Here is a 25,488-nt window from a genome sequence, read left to right on the forward strand (position 1 = left end):
TATGTAGATAGGTGTACAACATATTATAACAAAAACAATGTAACATAAAACATACATTAAAAATGGCTAAGTATAGCAAAATAAATTTTAACATACTTAGATAAAGTACCAAAGAATAACTTAACACTTAAATTTATTGAATCACTTCTCTAATCAAATTCCTGAATATTAGATTTATTGACTCTAAAAAATACTTTTAGATGTTAAATATAATTAAAATTATCATAAATAACATCTTAATTTAAAAACAAATTACAATTTTAATGAATGGAATATTTCAGAAAAGTTAATTTAAAAGATTTCAATTTTTGAAATTCATACACCAAACACGGTTAATTGTTAATATTTTTGTGATACATATCTTTTTAGTTAATCTATTATAACAAATATATCGATACTAATTAATGAATTGTTTAATTATGTTCTTACATAACACAATATATACATTATATTATTAAGAATAGAACAAACTAACAATAATATTAGTTAATTAACAATCCTCAAAATTAAATATTAAATTACCTGTCTATCAGTTATAATCAAAGTATATAAAAAGAGATCGCAACGCAACATATTAATATTTAATTGCTATTGTCTTATTACAACCACGACAACATAAATAAAAAAACAACGTATATTAGCTATGCATGTATCTACATTAAGACTAATAACGTGGAAAAAAAAATACATTTTTAAAGCAAGATACAAAATTTGACTTTAAATATAAAAATGATTAATTTAATTAATGACATTAATTATTTAAAAAATCAAAATAAATATTTTTATTTTTATTTACTTAGTACGAGAAATAAAATGGGACCATTTGGCAATACTTATTTGGCAATAATATATACCATTTTACTTATATCACTTAAGTAACTTTGTAATACGTATGTATTTAAATTTAAAATTTATTAAAAATTCAATTGATTAACCACATTACGACGATTTAATAATATTGATATTAAAAATTTCTAGATTAAAGTATATTATCAACATAATATATCATTATGTTTAAGTTCAAATTTCAATTTTGGTTATAAATTAAGATGACAAATAACATTTTATATTTACATAAAAAATACATCCATCCCGATTAATTTTAAATTAATTTATAACATACATAAAAATAAATAAGAAGAAACAATTTTTAAAATATGAAGATATGAAGTTAATTTTCAAGTTAAATGTTTCCAGACATAATCAGCTAGTAGTGAAGTACTTTGTGTGCATGAGCAATCCGTTTGTTCTCAACTATGTTTTGGATGACTATCCATACCCATCTGACGTGGCACCTATAAAACCATGTACGTTTTAATTAAAAAAATATATTATATTAATTTTTAAACTTACAGTCATGTTAGTAGGTTGTTGAGGAGCTGCTTGGTACATAGGGTTGGAGTTTAACACACCCACATTATGGTTGACTTGTCTTCTGTTGTTGTCTGATCTCGACTCTTGAACAACACCTCCACGGATGACTACATGAGAAGGTGCATTATTTGGCAATTGATGAGTTGGATGTCTATAAAATAAATTCATAAAAAATCAAAATATATTTTTAAACATGTTTAATAAGATGATAAGAAGTCTAATATATCTGCATACTATCAATACCTGTTAGAAGTGTGATTCTGATATCTATGTTGCATTGAAGGATCAATATTTCCATGATTTTGCTGATAATTTGACCTAGGTGGTTGGTTTGTAATCGGAGCTTCAACATGATTATTAGTAGTAGGAGGGGCTGGTGCTCGGTTCCTATTATCTAAAATGTATAATATATAAGTTAATCAAATATATTACTAAAATAACAATAAATGCTAAAAATAAAAATGATAATTTATATAGGTTTATATAAATTACTTTGAGGTGTGAGTGGAATTGCAAGACGTGCATTAACAGCTAATAAGTGATCACGGCGTCTTGTATAGCTAGCTAGTTCATCTTCCAAGCTAACATTTTCACTTTTCAATTGATATAAGCATGTTAACAATGATGCAACTAAATTTTTAATAGAACAATTTTAATTAAAAATAGTAAGTATTTATTAATGAAAATGTTCATACTATCAAAGTGCTGTGCTTGTTCCATCAAAAATGCTCCACCTTGTTCCCACTGTCTTTCAAGCAAATCTTCTAATGCTTGAGTATTATTGTTATTAATACCATTTGTAAATGATGACCAAGATGAAGCAGACCCTTGAGGTTGTGGTGTTTCCTATAAAATAATTTATTAAGAGAAATTATGTAAATATAATGAATGGCTATGATTTGAATATCAACAAACCTGAGGAACGATTTGAGAAGCCCTTTGATTTCGTCGCTGCAACTGTGGGCCCATCAATACATTTTTAGGTACATTAGTAGGCATATTTGATTCATTATTAAACATTTTATGTGTTTCTATTTCTTCATTTAAAGTATCTGCCATTTTCTGTGCCATACTTGATGATGGATTTAAGGAATTTCCCAACATATGAGGAGCAGCATTGGTCCTATTTTCAAATCTAAATGGATAAAATATTGTGAAATTATTTTATAAACAAATGTTAACATAGTAATTTACATTTTTTTGTCAGTTGTTTCTGTTTTGGGAACTTGTTTGCTATGTGAAGGAGAATTAATTACACTGGTTTCTTTTTTCAATGCATTTGCATTTGATTCTGACTTTTGGGTCAAATTTACTGCTGATCCACCTAAACAACAAATTAAAATTAAATATACATACACAGTGTATTTATAAAATTTAAAAAGATATTAAATCCATTTCATTCTATCTAATAAAATTAAAATTAAAATTAAACTTACTTGATTTTATAATTGTACTTTTATTTTCAACACGATATAAGTTCGGTTCTTCAGTTACTTTTAAGCTATTAGAGCTTTGATCTTCCTCAGACTTTGGAATATTCATTGCATTCTTTGTTTTCTGATACTTAGCTGAATGTTTGATTTCAGTCTCAGGATCTTCAGGATAATTTTTTTTACTGGCCGATTTGTTTTCCACTTTTGTTCCTATTGAAATTACTAAATTTCCAGATGGATGAGTAGTTACAATATGCGGTCCTGATAATCTTGAATCTTCACTCTGAGTGTTCCGAATTGTCGAATCTTTAACTTTCTTCTCATTAGCAATTTTATCACCTGAGTAATAAACCAAATTATAAATAAATTTATTTTTTTTTAATAAATATTATTGTTTAATTAATAATGGAATATTTTTATAACAACCACATACAGGAATAAATAAAAATTAAATGTAGCACTAAGTAAAAAGAAAAAAATTCTTTTACTTAATAAGGTATAGGAATTAGCATACATTGATTATACAATCAATGATAAGTGAAATTCTGAGAATAGCTTATTATTAGTATGTATTAAATGTATGTAATTAGGATGTAGTTAAAATTATTATTACAAATCTAGATTATGAAATTAACTGTTTTCAAAATAAATAAACATATACTACAGTAAATTATCATGATTATTAGAATTATATAATTAATATTATTAATTTAAAGTTTTTTAAATATTGATTTATGAAGAGATAAACAATCAGTAAGAATATTTTATTAAATATACATGAAATGTGTGGAGAAAAAAATTATAATATCTATCACAAATAATTGGTGAGCTCCAGAAAGTATTATCATTAAAAATTAAAAGTTTAAATTACTCAAAAATAGTAATCATAAATAAGTAGCTGACAGCCTAAAAATGTTTCTTTGATTCCTATACACAGTTAAAATTGTATATAATAGTTGTGTTAAATATAATAAAAAATAAAAATAGTTCATTCATTCTAGCATGATAATTTATTTAGACTATCAAATTAAATATTTTTGTTTTATCATTATAATAGTTTTTTAACATGTTTAATTAAAACTATGAAAAAATAAAATGCATACCAAAATTATTAATGATGGTCAACTTTCGTTTTGGTTTTGAAGTTTGAGAATCTGTAATACTATCAATGTTTTGAGATGACTGTTTTTCAGGTGTAATATCTGATGACGAGTTGTCTGATTGATTTTGAGGACGGTATGGAGCGATAGGTTTAATATTGTTGCTTTTCTTCTACAAAATAGATAATTATAAGTAACTATATGATAAATTTATTGGTAATTATTTATAGATAGGATGTTTAATTTGTATATGAAAAATATGTACAAAAAAATAATAAATACTAACCAACTTAGAATAATGATGTTTACAATAACCAACATATTTAACATTATCATAATAATTTCCAGCTTCTTCACATAGTAAACCAGCACTTTGAGCACATGTGACATGAAATCCTAATTTGCAACCAGATTTGTTACATGACATACATGCACCAGACACTGTTACTTTTTGTCCTTTATTTTTTTCTTCGCATATATAACACAACTGAAAACAAAATAAACACATAAATTAATCACTGAAAATATCATAAATACATATAGCTATAAATTGATCATATAAAATGATATGTATTTACATATTTTTAAGGACTATTAACTTTCGGCAATACAGCTTGAAATATTATAAAATATACTTGTGGTTTAAAAAATAATTCAAAATATACTGATTATAATATCATATTATGTAGTGTACACTATGTTCAACAATAATATACAAGGGCTTGAAACAAAAGATAAAGAATATTAAAAATATAATAATTACAAGAAAATATGAATACTGTTAAATAAGCTAAAGGAATTAATGTAAAAGATTAAGCTAAGAGCCATGCAAAAACTATCTACAATAATCAACTAATAAAGCTTTTAAGCATTTATATACATAACGTTTATAATTATTTAACACTTTATATAATTTAGTCTTTACTAATTCACGTGAATTAATTTCAATGTTTAATTTATTTTTTCTACTAACTAAAATATGATTAAATTATTAACTAATGCTTTTAAAGACAACTTACAACATAATTGAAATAAACATTGGGGATTTTAAATTAAATTTTTTAATTCATTGTCAAAACTTTTAAAATTTATATATTTTGTACTAACATCAAATATTTATTTATTTATTATTTGAAGAGTCTGATATAAGAACCAACTATTTCCATATTTTGAAATAATCTATAAAGAATAATATTAATGGTTATTGGACTGAACTTTATACAGCATTTATATAATATTAGAAATACCGAAATAACAATATTGTTTTTCATAAAAAAACGTCAAAAAATGCATAAAAAGAAGTGGAGATAACTGTTTTTTGAAATGAAAGATTTCAATAACTATCATCATTTTTATTTTATGATTAATTTTAAATTAAAAATAATAATAATAACTATGTATTAGATATATTAAGAATACTATCAAATTTAAAGCAGAACAGCTTATAAACATGGATTTATCATTAATGAAAAAAATATTAATAAAATTCAATAAATGGACAATATAAATATTGTTTTATATTTGTTTCCACATATAAAAGAAATTTAGTTGTATAAAATTACAGTTGCTGTTAAATAAAATAAAACTAAACTAAAAATCATGACTATTAACATGCAAAAATACTCTAATAATTTTAATTATAAAATGTGACATCTGTCCAATATATTATCTAATAAAATAAAATTACAAATACTTCAAATAATTTATTTTTGAATCTATTCAAAAATTGGAAACTAATTAAAGATAAATTCAAGCCCTATTAAGACGAAAAATAAAATTGATATGTGGAAAATTAATATTATTTACTCTGTTAAAGCGGTCTCGGGGTATTGCACTCAATTTTACTGGTTCCATAGTAGTAACATCCATAAATGTAACTTCTGGTATATATAATGCGCATACAACATGAGCCCAGTTCCCATTTTCAGTAGGTTTTAGAGCACCATCTTTAGATGGACATAGTTCACATTTCTGAAATTAATGCCATAGTTTTCTTACATTCTAAAAGGAGAGTTTAAAAATGAATCTAATTTTATTTAACGAACCACTTTAATAGATTTTTCTTTAAACGCTTCACATTTCCTGCAAAACCATTCTCCTTTTGGTACAATTCGAATTCCATAACAAGCTGTTTTAAGATTTTAACAAATTAAACAATATATCTATTTAGAAAACTTCACAAAAATTGACATCAAAGATATCAAAAAAATTAAATTTTTAATAATGTGACAACTACTGTGCTAATGACAGCAAACTTACCTTGATGTACAGCAACGTTACAATTAGGCCCATCACAATACACCAAGGGGTTTTCAGTCCATCCTGTATCATCACAACATACGCTGCATCCACCAAGCATTTCTTTCATATTGAATATTTACTACAGATTCAAGTATTACAAAATATATTTTAATAAATACATATCTGATATAATTGGGTAGGTAATATCGAATTAAACTTAACACAAACCTCAAGACACTATTTTTGGCAGAAAATAATAAAAATAAAGTGATAGTGATAGCGTTTTAAGTTAATCAGGATTCCATTCAGTCAAACACTCACTAAATCATACACAAAATAAAAACAAATAATAATAGTTATAGTAACAATGTTAAGATAAAACACACTAATAATATAATTAAGTATTACAGTTAAGTATTGCTTATAAAACACAAATACAAAGACTTGAGTAAATATCAAATACCTAACATAATATAGTCTACAAAACATAGCTAGACCATGGCATATTTTCAATATTAAAGACTCATACTATACAGCAATAAAATGAACTAGCAATTTATAGAATGAGTTCTGAACTAATTACAAACAAAAACAAAAATGATTGCACTCATACAACACGAATATAAAAAATAAAATAAAATTCCAAATCGGATAAATGTTTCAACAGAATGAAACAATCTCGGAACTCGGACATTAGCGTTCACAGGCAGGTCAGTAGAATAGGTAATAGTATAGTGTAGATTTATAACAATATAACCACACTGCAGCGTAATATTTGAAATGCTCCATTGCCACAAGCCTAATATTACCGATAAATTATAAAGATAAATAAAAACGAATACATACTTTTTCTTATGCCTATCACTTAGCGTAAAATTTCGTTATTACAAATTTGATACAACTATAACATAACAATATTTATCAAATTTAAATGGTATATACACCTTATATTTTATTATTATTTTATCTACTAAACAAAAATTAAATTCGGTTTACAACAACTGCGGAGATATAAAATCAATGATAACGCCAAAAACCATAAAAAAAAAAAAAAAAAACCCGTACTAAAGATTTTCGACCGACGAACGCAACGTCGATTCCGTTACGTTCGTTCGAGCAGTGCCGTTACGCATATCAGACAGTAACATTCGAGTCTTTGTATATTGTATTTCGAATAAGATAACACTATGAATGTTGATAACAATTATTAACAACTTGGAAATTTAGATATTTACTATTTAGATTATTTTGAATACTCTGATTACTTGTTTTAGTATTTTACATGACGGTTTTTCAGAATTCGATTAGCATAATCTTCCTGACATCGTAACACATTTAAATATGAAATTGGGCAAGAATTAGTAGTTAATGAGTATATATATTATATATAATATATTGCCAAATATATTTATGAAATGACTTTGTGTTGGGTTCAGACTTTTAAACACAGATGGATCGACCTAGTGAGATTTTGAAAATCTATTTATTTGATTTTTAATTACCTGTAGTTTATAGAATGAATCATTAATTGAAAATAATTATTTTTCAAATTTAATATAAACTTAGTATAAACCTAGCTGTAATAAAAATATTTTTCAATTCAAGAAAATATATACTATGATAATAATCTGCTACAAAAAAAAATGATTTACAGTTAATTTTAAAATGTTTTATGATGAATATTAACAAATGTATTTCAATATCATAATTTTTTAAACATAATTATTTTTTATTCTTTTAAGTTTTCGAAATTTCCTCTATCTTTGTCCATTGATGATAAACAATTTTAGTTATTGTACTCAAACTTTTCCAATGTTACTATTTAAACATTAATTAATTATTTAAACATTAAGTAAATATTTTTAATGGTTTTTTATGGAGAAAAAAAAATTAATATTACAATCATTTTTAATTTAGAAAAATATGATCTGTTTTTATACTTCGCTTAGGTACGTAATTGTAAATTTAGCAGTAACATGTTTATTTATTATTAAAATATAATAGTTCTTTTTACATATTTATTTATTTATTTATTAAATTTGTGTCTCACTCTTTGCTTTTATTTGGATTTATTACTTCTATACTATTAACTAAGTATCAAATATTTAACATGGAAAATATTAATAAATAAAAATCTAAAATTTATTTTGTTTTATTTTTGTTTTTATGTTATTTAATAATTTAACCTTGTATGTTTAGAATACTAATCATTATACGTTTTAAAAATAAACATCCTACAGAGTACAACTTTGAATTTATTTTTCAGATTAATTTAATTTCAAATTTTCAACATTAGTTAGGTACAATTTAAAAATAATTATTTTTGGCCATAATTTCTACTATGTAATACTCCTTAATAAATTGAACAAATTATTAACAAAAACTTTTTAATTTTCACAGATAGTTAATACTTAATTCCCTTACTTTTTATATCACATTAATTGTATCAATAACTTTTTTATTAATAAAAGACAGCAGTTAAATAATAAAATTAACTATACATAATATAATATGTATATATATATTTAATTCTTATTTAGTTTATGAATTTCACTGATTTAAAAAATAAGTAAGTAACTACCTTAACAATGATTTTTCTTTTAATTCCAAAGAAAAAATCAAGAAAATCCTTGACTTATAATTTTTCTGAGTCTTAGTAAAAAATTCTTTAACATGTATAGATTCTATAGCAACAGTGAAAACATAAGATATTTAAGACATTTTACATTAAACCTGTTTTAATGAATACTATCAGTTTAACCGATTTACTAAACATAAAACTTCAATACAATATTACCATAAAAATTCATTAGACAGATCTATCATCCAGACAATAATATTCTTATTTACGGCTTTACATGCCAGTTTAATTAACTAGAGACAATATACTCTTTACATAAATTGATTAAGAATTACATTCATACTTATCTTTGGCTTACAAACAAATAATATGATTATTTAGTTTTGTTTATATATTATTAAAATAGATTAGTGTTATAATTTTGAAAGTTTTTTATTGAAAACAAGTTATATTATGTATTACCAAAAGTAATACTTAGACAAAAATATGATTATGATAGAAAGAAATTATTGAACAATGCAATTATGCAACCTAAAAACAAAAAAAACCATTAAATAACTTGAAATGAGTATTATCACTGATCATTATAGTACATTTAAATTGTCTACAAAAATAGCAGGAAAAAATTATTTTTCTATTATCATTAAAAAAAGGCATTTGGCTTTAAATTTGAGTCCTAATTATTACAAAAATAATAGAGAACAGTATTTTTGAGAGTATGATTTATCAATAGGCTTAAATATTGTCTTAAAACATTAAAATATTCATTTAAACTCCCTTATTTTTTATTTTATGCATTTTTTTTAAAAATTTTTTTTGTATAATTTGTAAAGAATAATTTTTACTATATGAACAAAAGAAACATTTGCATTTACAGATAAATCGAGACAAGCAGCGTAAGAAAAAAATCCAACCATTGTTGGGACTTCAGAATTTTATGCTTAAAGATAAATAATAATTAAACATTATGTTAAACTTTCATAAATATTATTCTCTATGATTTTTGTAACATTCGATTTTACTCTAGGATTCATATTTACGTACTTCGTAGTTTGTATCTACTCAAACGTGGCAATTGTTAACATAATTTCATAGAATTGCTTAATTAGGTAGGTATGTAATTTTTACTAATTTTAATGCAAGAACTAAAAATTTCAGAGATTTTCCACAGAACGTTTTACACTAAATTTTACAAAACTTGTACATGGTACGGTGCCGTGACATCATTAAAAGAAATGCAGACTTTACTTTAATATTGGTTTTATTTTAAAAATTTTAATCATGTGCTAAAAATATATAGGATTCTGGATTAAGTTATTTGGGTGTTTTATTTTTTTTTAATTAATTAGGTAGGTATATTATTTGTAAGGTTTGTATGACAATTAACAATACATTTGTATTTTATGCAAACAGTCCCGAGTCCAACGGAGATGTTTGTTTTACGTTAATAAATTATAAAAAAGTTTTAAAACAATCGAAATGTTTGGTAAGAACTTTGAATAATATTTATCATACTCGCAAATGATTTAACTTCTGTTATATTACAAGGCACTGACACATCTATGATCGCTTTAATTTAATTTTCGCATTTACGTAAGCCTACCTGTAAAATGATACAACCCAAATACTCAATTTATATTAAATAAAATTTATATTTAAATAATTTAACTTTTAGACCCACTTCAAATTAAATGTTAAATGCTTTATCCAAATTATTTAGAAAATGATCTACTTTGGCTTGTCTATAATTATATTATTCTCCAAATAATTTGCTACATAATCAAGACCTTGAAAAAGTTGTTATATATTAATGTTTGAAACATTGAGCTACCTATAGTAAGTGCGATACCGTATAGCAACATATACAAAGGCGGAACTAAAATTTTTTACGTCCGGGGAAAATTTTAAAATTACGCCCATTCATAGACCAAGACTGAAATATCCTTCCTTACAATTGTTTTTTAATAATTGGAATTCAAATTCAAACATACTATATGTTTATTGGCTTTTCTAGCTAGTTCTTACTCATAGAATCATATTATTAGGTACTTACCTATGTTAAAATAATTAAATTAAATTAAAGTTATTCAGATTTTTACACTTCTATTTACTAACTATTAAAATTATTAATAATAAACTTGTTTAATTCATTGAAAGAATCTTTTCACTAAAAATGTTTTTATGTACAAATAGTTATTTTAAATACTTCCTTTCAAAGCCGGATTAAGGACCTATATTGGACTCCGGGGCTGAAATATCATTTGGACCTTTTTAACAAAACGTGCTTTGCAAAGCCGTTCGCTACGCTCACAGAAAAATTAATTTAACAGCATACGAACAAATTTTTATAAAATTAACAACATATAAAAATTATACAATAGCATAAAAAAAAAATTTATATACAAAACAAAAACTATTTCATCAAATAATTTATTTTTCTCACTTTACTTGAAGCCAACTCTTTTAGTATTTCATTTAAGTCTAATGATTTTAACAAATTATTATCAAAATATAAAATCGTTTTTATGTTTAAGTTTTATTTGGTTTGGCTGATAGTATACTTATTTTTTACTTTAGTTAATTTTAAAAAGCTCTCTCAGCAAAACAATTAGCCACAGGAATTTTTTAACTATATTTTTAAAGAAATAAATATACAAGAAAATACCTCTTCGAGTGATTTATTTCTAAACCAGTCAAATAATTTGAGAATGTCAGTTGGATAAAAAGAAGGTTGACAAAATTTCAGTATTCTCTAACTTGTACAAGTTCGTTTGGCAAAGTAGAATCTACAACATTGTTATACTTTGAAATAATAAATATTAGTTAATTTTATGTAAAATTTATCTATAAAATTTCTGACATAAATTTGAACCTCCTTCTTCACAACAAAAATTTTAAAAAGTTCGCATGTCTTATCTTTGAAACCAATATCCGTTAAAAAAAAAACTCAAAATATTAATTTTTTACCAGTATAACCATTTAAATTTTTAAAATTTTATTTTTATACAATTTTTATACTATATTTTTGATCATAAATTCGTCAATCATCATTATATCACAAAACACATACATAATTTTGAATAATACCAATTACCCGCGGTGAGTTACGTTTGACTCTTTCATAGCACAATAACGCGTATGATATAATCTTTACCTTACCATCCTTACCCTTAAAAAATTACGATTCCGAATAATAAAAAAATTAACAATACCAATATATATCTAATATTTAGAATTCAGTATTTATAAGTATACCAATACAAGTACTACATAATATTATGTGGCTGTAACGATAGAACATTAAACATTTAATTCCTGTTTCAATTTTAAAATAAACATATTAAATTAATTTAGTATCAAAACCTTTAAAATATCATACATTTTATAAAATAATAATAATATCATTACTGATATTTGTTTAATGGTTATGAAAAGTAGGCAAAATCTATGTTTAACAATGATCAATAATTATCCAAATATAATATAAATCGTTAAATATCATACTTTTAGCTTTAATAAAATAATAACGCGAAGACTGCACAATGCTTAAAAATTAATGAAGCTAAAAAACCTTCACCATACGAGAAAGTGCACTGTCTATGGAGTATTAGTTATACGTAATACGTTCTCATTTTTGCGAGAAGTCCTCTTAATATTTTAGTTAGTTTTTATTTTATATTCCAAATTAAAAGAATATGTAAAATATAATACTAAATAGTAAAATATAAACAAAAACAATTTTGATTGCTACAGTTACTATTAATTTATATAAAAAAGTAAATGAAATACTAAATATTTATATTATATAAAACGATTAAAGAGTATTTCTGAATTCTGATTAATTCTTAATAAGTTATATAGAGCATATTTATTAATATATAGATAGGTAAAATTAGCTATTTCTATATTTTTATAAATTATTTTGACGAAAAGTTGTCAAATAATTAATGAAATGACATGCGACACACCAGTATGAGAATCTTACCTTTATCGTACTAGCCATCTGAACTGTCGTTTGCGTCAATTTTGTTTCAAATCAATATTTCTACGTATATGAAGATGTAACGATATATTGACTAATAAGTTATAGATCTATAAAAACTAAATCTTAAAGTACATAGGTTTTGGAGAAATAAATGTATTGACGATCGCACAATAATCGTTAACTCGATGATATTGGTTCGCCAATATAATAATTAATTAAGATTAAGGAAAAATATCCGCGCTCAAACACTGATGTTCCTTAGGTATATTATTAAAGCTGAAAGGATTAAACCAAACTGACGATCGAAGATGAAAGATTTTGAGCATTGGCCAGTTACGGCGTATTATCATGTCTATAGTTGTTTATACATCTTGAATAATAAGTAAAGGGTATACGTTAAATTCCTTTATTACGGTCACATTTTTTGTCTCTGCGTGGTAGGCACACATAATTTATTTACCTAAGCGTGGCACCGTCATACCGGGCCTATAATTGTCATCGTTTCGTGTAATAAATTACCTATGTTAAAGGATACTTTTACGATTAATGGGGGCGCATGTAAAATACATGTAAGGGTTAACGAGTATAGGTGGATGGCGGAACAAGAGAAGATAACAAAGAAGATACACCAACCAAGTAGTAAACCTTTCATTCTTTATGCTATGACTGGATATTTATGATCTGCTTTACTGTTTTCAGAGAAGAGAATTTAGGAATTTAAATGTCCGATTATTTATAAAATCCCTATAGTTTATTGGACAGTTTTAAAAATGAAATAGGAATGTATTATGGCGTATTTAGGATTTTTTCAATACATGACAATACTTTGACAAATATAAAATTTAATATGGAAACATTCGTTGTGATTACTGGGAGGGGGTAAGGTAATACACTTACCATCACCAGCACTTCTGTTTTCTCAAACATATTAAGAGTTGATATTATCAATATGAACACAAGTCACACATACATATTTATGAAATTGTTTTTTTTTAAACAAAAAATGGTGACGATATTAATAATATATATATATACTTTGAATTTAAACAAGATCTATAATAAAAGTTTGTAGGTACTTGGAGTCTGGAACATTTAATAACAATTTTCATCGATTCTCAATCTTTTAACAGTTTTAACGTCCGAGTACCACCTACACATGTTGAAAATATTCACGTACCACTTAATTTAGAAAACTCTATTTTTTCATTTTGCTTAAAAAAAATGTAAAGAATATTAACATTTATTGAACAATAGTAAAATTAAGTATGTATAATTTGTTAAAACATAAATTGATCAAGCATTACTTCAACATTATAGAGATTATCGTTTATCTAATTTTCTATCTTTAATGTGAGCCCTAACTATTTGGTTTAGTTAATCAAATAAATGAAATAATATTTTATTTTATGATAAATATTTATTTTTCTTTCAAGTACCACCTTTAAGTTTTCTGCGTACGTTACTAGAGAAATGCTGGTCTAAGTGAATTAGTGCGAATGAGTGACCATAGTGAGTAGGTCAGTGATTCTCAACCTTTTTATACTCACGGCACATTTATTATAAATATTCAGTTTGCCGAAACACTACAGTAATGAAATAATAAGAAGCAAACAAAAAAAGCAATTTTATTTTAATTATTTATATATTATACAATTAAAAATTAATACCTAATAACACTATAGGCATGTACCATGGTCGCGGCACACCGATTGAGAAACACTGGAGTAGGTAATGAGTTATGTTGGAATAAAGTAATGCAATAATTAATGATTAAAATAAATGGTACTTTTAGTATTTTAGTTATATTATTACCTGTATTCTGTTGTATCATTAAAATTATTAAAAATGTCGAATTAAAATATAAATTTATATATATATGTTATAATTAGGACTGGAATTTTTAATGTTAAGACATTTTTTTCTGGTATTTCGAAACGTTGGTTCGTGAGTATAAAATGTATTTTAGGTGATACTGATTATCTTAAAATACTTTTTTTTTTGAATATTTTTGAATTTTTTGACTTAATCAACCTGTAATACATTAATAGGGCATTTTTAAACAATTTTAGTGTATTTTCTTAGTTTTTAGAAAATTTTTCACAATTTGTTCATAAAATGAACGAAAAATTAACAAGAGACTTTCGACAAACTGCTGACGCTACGAATAATAAATTATCGTCGATAAAAAAATATTTTATCATAGATACCTAGGCCTTTCCGCTAAGAATTAAGAAAAAACAGAAGATTATTAAACTAAACAAGTAACAATGTACAATACTATTTTTAAAAAAAAATACACTATTATAGATGGTATAGTAGGTATAGAAAAGATTAGTTACTTTTGATAGTAAATTAGAGACCCACCAAACTTACGATTCGATGACTTTTTAAGAAGAAAAGAATTTCAAATCGTAGAAAACGATGATGATGATAGCGAGACCAGCGATGAGTTAAAAATAAAATATTTTGATACCGCAATTTCAAATTTAGAAGAATTACGAAAGTTTTCGGCCACAGTTTTAAATTTAAATCTATTAGAACTAATAAAAATAACACGAGAATTTGTTAAACGTGCTATCTTTAGTCCTTGACCACAAAAAAAAGCAGTTAAATATTACAATAACTATTTTTCTTAGTTATAAAAAAAAGTAATTAAGTATCTAATATATTTTTTTTTAATTCTTAGTTTTAATTTTTTAACACATATTTGACGTATTATATACAATTATAATCTTTAAGTATAAATTTACGTCGTACAAATATTTACCCAAAATATAATTTTTTAAACACATTTGCACATTTTTGAAACTTGATTATTTTCCTACCTCCCTTTAATGGAAAACTCTTTAATAAATGATTCTGTTAAAGCTCTCTACTTATTGTAGTTATTAACAATAATGACCGAGATCATATTTTACAATACGCGAAAGTTTTCAGTCATACTAAGCAGTGAGCAGTGTGTGGATCACGGGCATCAATCACACAATTTTCAAATGCTTAATTCATCAATGTTATAATAGAATGTAATATTTTCGATAATTTATAATCCTATAATCTTATAGCATTACAAACATATGAAACAATACTATAACTATATTTGTGGTAAAAAGAAAAGACTAAGGGAGGATCTGTTCCCATATAATTTATCTATCATCTATGGATTTTTGTGGTGCGACATAAATTTATCAAAATTTATTGAACATCGTTCAATTGAACCCATCGCTTTGGCGCGTAAAAATGAATCACGGATTGACGTTCGGACCCTCCAAACAATCCTAATCGTTTTGCGATTGGTCGATTGCAGTCTTTGCCGTCGGTCGGTTGTAGTCGTCGCCGAGTACACAGGGAATTAAAATATTGAATAAATTTCCCTGTATACTATCGTTAAACTGTATGACAATATGGTATGCTACATATATGAGACAAGGTGCGAACTGCCGCGTGAACAGACGGGTGGCGAAACTGTTACAGTGCGTTTCACAATAAATTCCCTTCGATACTGACTGTCAGGTGGTGATTTTTTGTTAAGAGCACACAAAAGGCGGAATCCCCGCTGATCATCATATTTTTTATAAAAACCGTTCCCTTTATTTTCCAACCCTAACCGTGAACCCCTGATTTGAGTAAAAATCACCACCTGGCGTATTCATTATCGAGGGACATTTATTGTAAAATGGACTATGGTGTTGAGGAGACATGCGAGACTGTGAGAGTTTCGACCAGTTTTGCCCGGTGTCTTCTTATTTGGAATAGATGATGGTATAGTGTGGACGTATTTTTGTATTGTTTGTATTTCTCTGTTTTCAAAAATATTAAATAATCATAAATAGTAATAGGTAACTAAACTTACTAAACTGTACATTATTACGTTCAAATTCATTTTGGTTTATATTAATATTTTGAGTATTGATGAATGAGTGTATATGATAAATTAGGTCAGCCGTTTATACACTATTGAACAATATAAAAATAAAAAAAAATCGATAGCGGAAACACTGGTATACATAATTAATCACGGACGCACAGCGTAAAACGAAAATATTTGTTTATAAACGAGTAAATGACTATTTTTTTCTATTAATACTTTTCGTGTACATTTTTGAGGCGATTACCACATTTGACGCACAACGTATATTTTTACAAGTATGGACGCGGTTTTGTATGCGGATTCAAAATCGTTCTGTGAACACTTTTTCGAACAATACTGAGGTCTGAGGCGATAGTCGCTTGCGGTCGTGAGTCGCTACAAAGTATTCGATAATAGCAGTGCTCTTTATATGAAGTATGGTCTTCGGTGAGTTGGCCTTTGGCGATCGTAGGCCATCGTCAAAGTGCGGTTTTCAAAACGGGCTGTGCTCTACCTTATCATCGCAGGAACCGATTTGATATGTATATATACAAATACAACTGAACCGATGTTTATCTAATGTAAGGAGTAAGGACGCTCGCGATAGTCGACGTCAGCCCAGCCGTACAGCAGACCTGCTTCGGAAGTGTAATGTGTAAATCGACTTGTAAATTATGTTGCAGCGTGTTAGGTAGAGTACATAATTGTACGCAAACCACCTTAACATCATTGCGCCACTGTGTACTCGATTAATACCTGGGCGACACGGGCATAGTTTGAAGTTTTACGACTAATTGCTACCATACCTGTTCTTATCAAAAATTTTAATCTTTTTTTCGGAACATTTTTTTTCCACGACTCGTCTATTTCTCAGTCGGCGAGGATATTACCGTATTTCCGAGTCGTAATAACTTATAACCGATATTATCACATCGTTCTAAACGTACTGTTTGTTCTTAAATCGTTTTGTTTAAAATAATATAAAATTATTTATGTTTATTTGACACAATAATACAAATTTATTCGTGTTTAGTAATTAGTAAATGATAATTATCATTAGTAGTTTATATGTGAGGAATAAACAGACTATTATAGGAAAACACTTATATTGTCGAACGCATAGCAGTACAGCCACATAACATATACTATTTAAATAAAGTTTGTACTTAATTAAAATACTTTACATTTAAATCAACGACTTGAATCAAATTTTCAAAATAATATACTTTGACTTAAAAAAAAAAAAAAATAATAGCTTTTAGCTTTAGTTATTATTTTTACCAACTAATAATTATGTTAGAAATTTGAAAAATTTCAGGAATTACCTAACTTATTTTTCCTGTTTTGAATTTAAATTTCTAATCAGCCGCCGACGACGATATTTAATTTAATCTGAACATTTTTTGAAAACTAAAATTAAAAGACAATTCTACTAAGAACTTCTGTTTGAAATTGTTGATGTTTATTTTTTGTTTGTAATAAAAGACAGTTTTTTAGTAAATATTTTTATGTCTATATGATAACCAATCTTTTTCTTGTTATGTTATATGCACATCTTTACAAATCTAAAAAATTTCTTCGTTTTCATAAATTTGACATAATATTTATCAAAAATAATTTAAGGTAAGGTCTTTGTCATGTTTTAGACATCTGTCACATACCCACAATAATAGAATTAAATTTCTGTTTCAGTACAGTTTTGTTGTTATCAAAATTTCCTATAACTTTTTTAACCAAGCAAAAAATGCTTTATCAAAATTTCAGAAATACATTAAAAAAAAAAAAAAAATTAAAGTTTGTAATGTTCAAAAATAATTCAAAAGAGTCAAAATATTTAGAAAATATTATCATGTATAGGAAATGATAATATAAGAATGTAGTTTAAGCATACTAAATATTATTCATACCATTTATCAATAGAAATTAAAGTTATTTTACAATCATTAATTGTAATTTATTTCAAAATATTCTCAAATAAATTTTAAACGGTATTTGAATTAAAATATTTAATATAAAATGTAATATATACATATATTTGTAAAATTATTTATTTTTCAGACCTATAAATGATAAATATACATTTAAATTAAAAAAAAATATATAACAATTTTACATAGAAATAAAAATATGGCTATAACAAAAATTAAATTATATAAAATAATATAAAATAATAATCTTAATATTGCAAGTATATATACCTACTATACAGAGGCCTATCACAATAAGGAAACAAAATAAATTAATCAGCCAAATACACACAATGTAAATGTTATTTAATACTTAAAAAGTTTGAAACACCTTTAGGCATATTATATTAAATTAGATTAATAGTAAATGAAGAGAAAATCAAGTACTACAAACCTAGTCATGAGATATAACTTAGGAACAAGACATTTCCTCGTTGATAATAATACTTTTGAAAGGGTGATAAATATCTAATACTTAAGGGTAAATATTAACGAGAACATTAACAGTCATGAAAGAATAAAGCAAAAATTGAGGTAGTAATTAAACAGTTATTTAACTAACACTAGTAGTTAATCCACTCTTTTACGGAGGACAAAAATAATGCGCTGAAGAAGATAGAGCATGGCCTATAATAAAAATAAATAAAAATAATTGCTACACTAAAATTAGTCTTTTAGAAGCATATTAAGACTATAATGAAACATTTAAACTAAGAAATAGAAGATTTTTATAAAGAAACAAGTATAATATAGTCCTTGGATGTAGAAGGCTGAATTGGGACAATCACTTATAGAAGTCAGAAGACACTATAAAATTGAAACCAGACACTAAACGACCTAGAAGATAACTTATGCAATGATGAAGAGATAAGACCACCAAAGAATCATCACTGCCATGACTAAAAATGGAGCACAATTAATAAAGGAAATGGAAAGATAGTCGTGGTAATGGACCTAACATTCCACATAACAAGAGTAGAGCCAAAAGACAAAGAAATCAATGTATTAAAAGTAATAATTTAAAAATGATTGTATAAACAATTTCAATAATTAGTCATTTTAAATGTAGTAAGAAGTGTGTACTTGACTATTATTTACAGAAATATCTTAATACTACATTATACTAATTAATAAATATTTAAAATTAGGTTAGTAATACTAATATATTTTATAATACCCTGTGTAATTTTGTTCAATAAAAATTTTAATAAATCACAATATACTTTTATAATAAACTATATATCAAAAAAAAAAAAAAAAAAATAAAATAATAATAATAATAATAAAAATAATAAATTAATAAATAAAAAATAATATAACTTATTCAAGTTTTAATTATCTTATGACGAATCAGTTATATGATGTATATTTTATAGTTAAAACATTCTATTTAACAGATCTAAATAAAATTAAAGTTAAACATACATTTTAAGTAGTTATTTGTTCATATCTTAAAAATAATTTAAATTAAAAAAGACTGTTAATATAATAATAAATAATAATAAAAAAAAAAAATTCTGTAGATTACTGATAATTTTAATTGAAAAAATAAATAATGAAATCCACTTTGAATAACTCCTTGATAAATCAAAATATGTTTTCAAAAGAAAAATTTTTCCTACTAAAATCTTACTGTATTATCAGGTGATTTTATTAAAAAACTACTTTTCTATACTAAGACAGCAATCCCTTTGTATTATTTACATGATATAAAAAAATTTTAAAGCTATATCAGCGAATAAGATCAAAATTATTGGATTCCAGTAAAGATCTACATATTAATAATAATTTGCCAAAGTTATTGAAAAAAGTATAACTTTTTTCTAGTTCTTTCAATGTGGTAATAAATGGTTATAAATATAAAGAATAAAATGTTATTGTTTGGATAAAATAAAAATTAGATTGTTCTTTTTGTGGTAATTATAATGAATAAATAAAAAAAAAAAAGAGTAGTATTTACAACACAACCTTCTTATATAAAAATCATAAACTGATATATATATATATTTTTTTAATTGAATGAAAACATATAATTGCCAATATTAACTATTATATTATACTGAAAGAAATGTTCATACATAATACTATGTATCTTTTTTGTTTTGTAAAAGTATATTAGATTTATGAAATTATTATTATTAAATAAATTAAAATTCTTTTAATTTGTTAAAAATATTATTAAAAGTATATGAAATGTAGTTAAATTATCATATAAGAGAATATATTTTCACTTTTAATTAGTGGTGGACTGGATGAATAACATTGTAAATTAGCAGTTATATATCCAAGTTGATTATTATATAGTTAATATCAAAAAGATGTCATACCCAGATGTATTGTCTTTATCTTAAATACATATAACAGCAAATTTGTGTTTAGTAGAAATCATTATGTGTTTATAGCTTTAATATTGGAGAAAATTTCTTTAATATCTATTTTAAAGTTTAGAATATCATCGGTGATGTATTGTTGGAGTTTTTTTATTGATATTTTTGGCTATTATGAGCATTTAAAATTATTTATAAGCTCCTATCTTGAGTATACACATGCAACACATGCAGATGTGATGTCTTCTTTTATTAATATACTTTTTATTTAATAAAAAAACTTGTAATAACTAATGAACATAATAGTGGATGTAACATGAAGCATATTTTAAAATAATAAAAGACACTAAGATTTAAACAAAATGCTGATTAACATCTTTTGTCAAAGAAAATCTATCAGTTAAGTAACTTATTAGTATAATCACCAAATTATTACACTTATGGTTTATGAATTATGAAGTCCCAAGTATCTTTCCAACGTAGTTTAAAAACTTCTTTAGATGTTAAAGGAGTAGTTCCATAACTAAAGACAATAAACTTTTTAAATACATACATAACACTTAAAATCCATATGCAAAGACTTAAATGAAAAATAAATCTCGGGACCAATTTTGTTCTGCAAATAAACATAATAATATAAATTATATTATATTAATTAATAAATGTATTTTAAATAACATACTTAACAGTATTTGCTAGGTGTTGTAGAAATGCAGCACATAGTAATATCTTAAATACAAGAGCAGGCAAATAATGATGTAAAAATAATGTACGGTCAATAAAAAAATATGGAATATAATGCAAGCCATATCCAACTACTAACACTTCTCCAATTGTTTTGAATTGTTCCCATTCATCTAGTAAATAATTAAAAAAAATAGTTAAACAATATGAATACGATTTATAAAATATTAAATTATTTACCTAAAGATAAATCATAAATTTGTCTTCTTTGGCGCAGTAAATAAAATACAAAGAATGATATATATAACAATAGACATAATGTAGATGAATACCATACGACAATGTTTCCCAACAGATGAATTTGTCCCTGTTGTATAATTTTAAACAATAATTAATAATTATACATACAATGATATGTATCAAATTAAATTAACTTACATTATCATGTTCACTTAACCAGTAGGCAACTCCTCGAACCATTAATGGCCAATCAAGAGGTTCACTACTATACATATGCGAATGAACATTTTGCGTATTTGGTGAAGCAAATATAATTTTATATTGTAATTCCCAAAATCTTTCCCAAAGTCCCAATTTTGTTCCTTTTGATGGTATCATTTCAGCGGCAACAAGTTCTCGTTCTCTTTCTTTTTCATTTTCACCTAAACCAAAATTATTTTTACAGAGAAATGTTATATACTTCAAATAATTAACAAAATAATTTTATTACTTTTAGTATAGCGATGTTCTTCGACATTCCATACAGTATCATCTTGAAATATTATTTTATCTGTAACCACTTCATGTTGATTAAATCCCCAATCTGGTAACTGTCTACCACTAAACTTCAATGCTTGTGTTGAATTTAAATGAATTAGTATTACCTTTAGATCATAAAAGTAAAATAAATTACAATTTTTTTTTTTTAATAAATAAATAAATAAGTAAATAAATATACTTGTGAATTAATAGCTTGCCAGACATCTCCAAATTGATCACGATTAATTATTTCCACTTTCCATAAATTTTGAGCAGGCATAGAAACATTGTAATCAATGTAACATGATACTTCCTAAAACAATACAATTATAAAACGTATGATCTTTTGCAATAATTTTTTTTAGATTTCACACATATATACTTAGTAGCATAAAAATTGATTAATTTAATAATTTACTAAAATTTATAGGATCAGACCATAATCTCACTATTGTTTCATTAAATATTTAGTGTTTTTTTTTATGCAATTTGGCAATAAATGGTTTAGTTTAAATAAAAAATATACTTGATTTTGTGGTGATACAGGTGCTGCAACATCATGAGAATTTAAAGCACGACTTGTCATTCCATGTACCAACTGAATAATATCACCATGTTTTATACCATCTGGGTTCTTTGTATTTTCTACTGCTAATGTGTTTCTTTCTGGTCTTTTAACTATCCACCAATTATTTACATCCTGTATACAATAATTATTAAAATGTTAAAAATTATGAACCTATAATATAGCATTGATTTTTAACTATGTAAAGAGTAATGAAACAATTTGTTCAGAAAATTATATATACAATTACCTTAAATGTATAGCATGTAACTTGTTGCTGATGAGAACTTCCTCGCTTATCAGCGTATTTAATAGGATAAACATGAGTATGTGAGTGAAGCCAACATGTCCTTCCATGTGTATGCCGTAATGTTATTTGTGATCCATGCGAAACATGCAAAGGTTGACCTTTGGTAATAGATGCTAGTCCACCCTAAAAAAAAAAAAAAAATAATTTATTTAAAAAATAATAGACCTATTATAAAAAATAAAAACCTACTTCTAGACTAGCTTGAAAAGCGCTTGTCATAACACTATCATGTGGTCCTGCTTTATTCAAAATTATGAGGTGAATAAAAAATACAGAAAAATAAATTGCAATGGATATTGAAAATGTAATAATACATCTTAATACTACACATAAGAAAATAGTAAAATCTGATAGACGCTTATCACCTAAATGGTTAACCCAGAAATCTCTACAGATTATCCATAAGCTCAAAAACCACGAGAGAAGTCCAACATACTTCACACTATAAAAAATAATATATTATAAGCTACTTTATAATATACATGTAATAAATAATAATATAATTACTATTAAATTTTACCATGTGGCCATAGTTAGACAAATAGAAGCAATAACTAAGTAAGTCAATGCCCAAGGTGATTTCATATTCAGTCTTTTATACTTTAATACAAATAACAATCCACATAATGTAAAAAATATTAGTATAGACTCCATCAAAATGAATCGAGATTGTGTTAATAATGTGTTTTCTAAAAAAAGGAATTTTAATTAGTTATTAATAATAAAAAAATAAAAATAAATTACCACAAAGGAGAAGAAATGCAGCAAGAGCAGCACACCAGTGTCGACAACCTAGTTCCAACATTAATTGATATGCAACAGGAATAATCAAACTACCGCATAATGCTGGTACAAAACGCAAACCAAATAATGGGACTTCATTACTAAATTCACTTCCAATTCTTTCAAATTTAAATTGACCTAATTAACATATTCATATATAACATTGATTAAAACTTAAAATAAAAAACACCCAACAAATTTTATTTATTTCATTAAATTATAAATTATATTAAAATTTGGTGAAATATTTATTTTAGATTTAATGAAGTAGAAATTATTTTTTATTCTGTATTGTAGTATTATATTACATATGAAATAAAATAAATACTGAGTAAAACATTATATGAAATTAATCATAGGAAAGAACATACCATTGTAATTATATAAATATGCAACAGCTGCTATTAATTGCTTTCCAAGAGGTGGATGAGTGTCAAAGAAAAATGTTCGCTTCATATATAAACTAACATATTTTCCGTGGTGAAGCTCATCAAACCTGTATTTTAGAAAAATATGCAAGACAAAATAAATATGTATATATTAATTTATACATGTCATAAGTAAATACTCTTACACAACATTGCGAGGTTGGTCAAGTTTAAAAAATCTTGATGACAGAGCTGACATAAACAGTATTACTGCCAATATATTTATTTCAATACTAATCTTAAAATTGTTAAATATATCAGGTTTTTGATCGTCGATTAATTTTTGTTTGTTGATTAATTTTTGTTCGTTGTTAAACTTTTGTTTGTTGATTATTTTTTGTTCATTGATTTCATGGTTTTTAATTATACATTCAAGTTCTTTTTCCTAGAAAAGCAGGATTCATAAGATTCTTTTAAGTACATAAATTGATAGTTTTATTTGATCATAATTAGAATGTAAGTTGTTAGCAAGGATCACAAAATAAGTTTTATAAAACAAACATTTACAACATTATAAATTATAAAAATGTTTCAACAATAATTACTCTAGTATTATTTTAATTTAGTCTTAAACTTCCAATTGGAATAGTTGAATTGTTGTATAAATTCTCATTATATAATATAAATTTCCATAATTTCATCAACCACAATTCTGTTTTAGATTTGTGTTTAATGTTGATACTTCTAGTACACAGCTATCTAAACTCATATTAAAATATCATGATAACAAACCTGGTTTTCAGTATTTTCAACCTTGTTCTTTTTTCTTGTCTGTTTCTTATTTTTGGATTTGACAGATCGGTCATCGGTTTGCTTTTCCATCGTTATTTAGTGTTATTGTTTTATTCCAACAATGTAGAACGTGATGTATATTTAATTTGTGTACATTCTTAGTGATAATAGGGTGTTACTACTTAAATTTAGGCATTTAAAATCGAATACTAACGGTTACCGGTCCCTGTTAGGGAAAAATTTAAAAAAAATTCCTTCTAAAGCTATGCCTGTGCATTGCATTGGCTTTGCTGACATGTCAATCGAACAACTAACACGAATAATGATACAAACCGTGTTACTGAAGATAAGAATAAGATAAGAACATATGAT

The 25,488-nt window shown here is 25.0% G+C and overlaps 2 protein-coding genes across 4 annotated transcripts; both read right to left on the reverse strand.

The window, feature by feature from the left end:
• Nucleotides 1–1,112: 1,112 nt before the first annotated feature.
• LOC112596483 (protein AF-10-like) lies at nt 1,113–7,118 on the reverse strand. 3 transcript variants are annotated; one of them, XM_025342183.1, is made up of 15 exons: nt 6,995–7,118; nt 6,377–6,468; nt 6,167–6,287; nt 5,953–6,035; nt 5,714–5,878; nt 4,194–4,394; nt 3,911–4,079; nt 2,811–3,146; nt 2,569–2,698; nt 2,290–2,509; nt 2,070–2,220; nt 1,867–2,004; nt 1,618–1,768; nt 1,354–1,525; nt 1,113–1,295 (listed from the first exon to the last, which is right to left on the reverse strand). In XM_025342183.1, exons 3-15 carry the CDS (start codon nt 6,273–6,275, stop codon nt 1,251–1,253), a joined length of 2,070 nt encoding a protein of 689 aa, XP_025197968.1. In that variant the 5' UTR covers nt 6,276–6,287; nt 6,377–6,468; nt 6,995–7,118; the 3' UTR covers nt 1,113–1,250. The 3 variants fall into 3 exon arrangements, with proteins under 3 accessions (XP_025197968.1, XP_025197969.1, XP_025197971.1); XM_025342184.1 differs by lacking the exon at nt 6,995–7,118 and adding an exon at nt 6,612–6,969; XM_025342186.1 differs by lacking the exon at nt 6,377–6,468.
• Nucleotides 7,119–20,732: 13,614 nt separating this feature from the next.
• On the reverse strand, nt 20,733–25,206 carry LOC112596480 (protein O-mannosyltransferase 1). The gene is made up of 14 exons (XM_025342180.1): nt 25,117–25,206; nt 24,531–24,769; nt 24,328–24,452; nt 23,918–24,094; nt 23,694–23,862; nt 23,363–23,615; nt 23,114–23,296; nt 22,825–22,998; nt 22,498–22,611; nt 22,270–22,423; nt 21,978–22,201; nt 21,780–21,906; nt 21,538–21,712; nt 20,733–21,471 (listed from the first exon to the last, which is right to left on the reverse strand). Exons 1-14 carry the CDS (start codon nt 25,204–25,206, stop codon nt 21,294–21,296), a joined length of 2,382 nt encoding a protein of 793 aa, XP_025197965.1. The 3' UTR covers nt 20,733–21,293.
• Nucleotides 25,207–25,488: the final 282 nt, after the last annotated feature.

Source organism: Melanaphis sacchari, unplaced genomic scaffold (assembly GCF_002803265.2).
Source record: "Melanaphis sacchari strain LSU unplaced genomic scaffold, SCAv2.0 Contig323_pilon_pilon, whole genome shotgun sequence".
Classification (NCBI taxonomy): domain Eukaryota; kingdom Metazoa; phylum Arthropoda; class Insecta; order Hemiptera; family Aphididae; genus Melanaphis; species Melanaphis sacchari.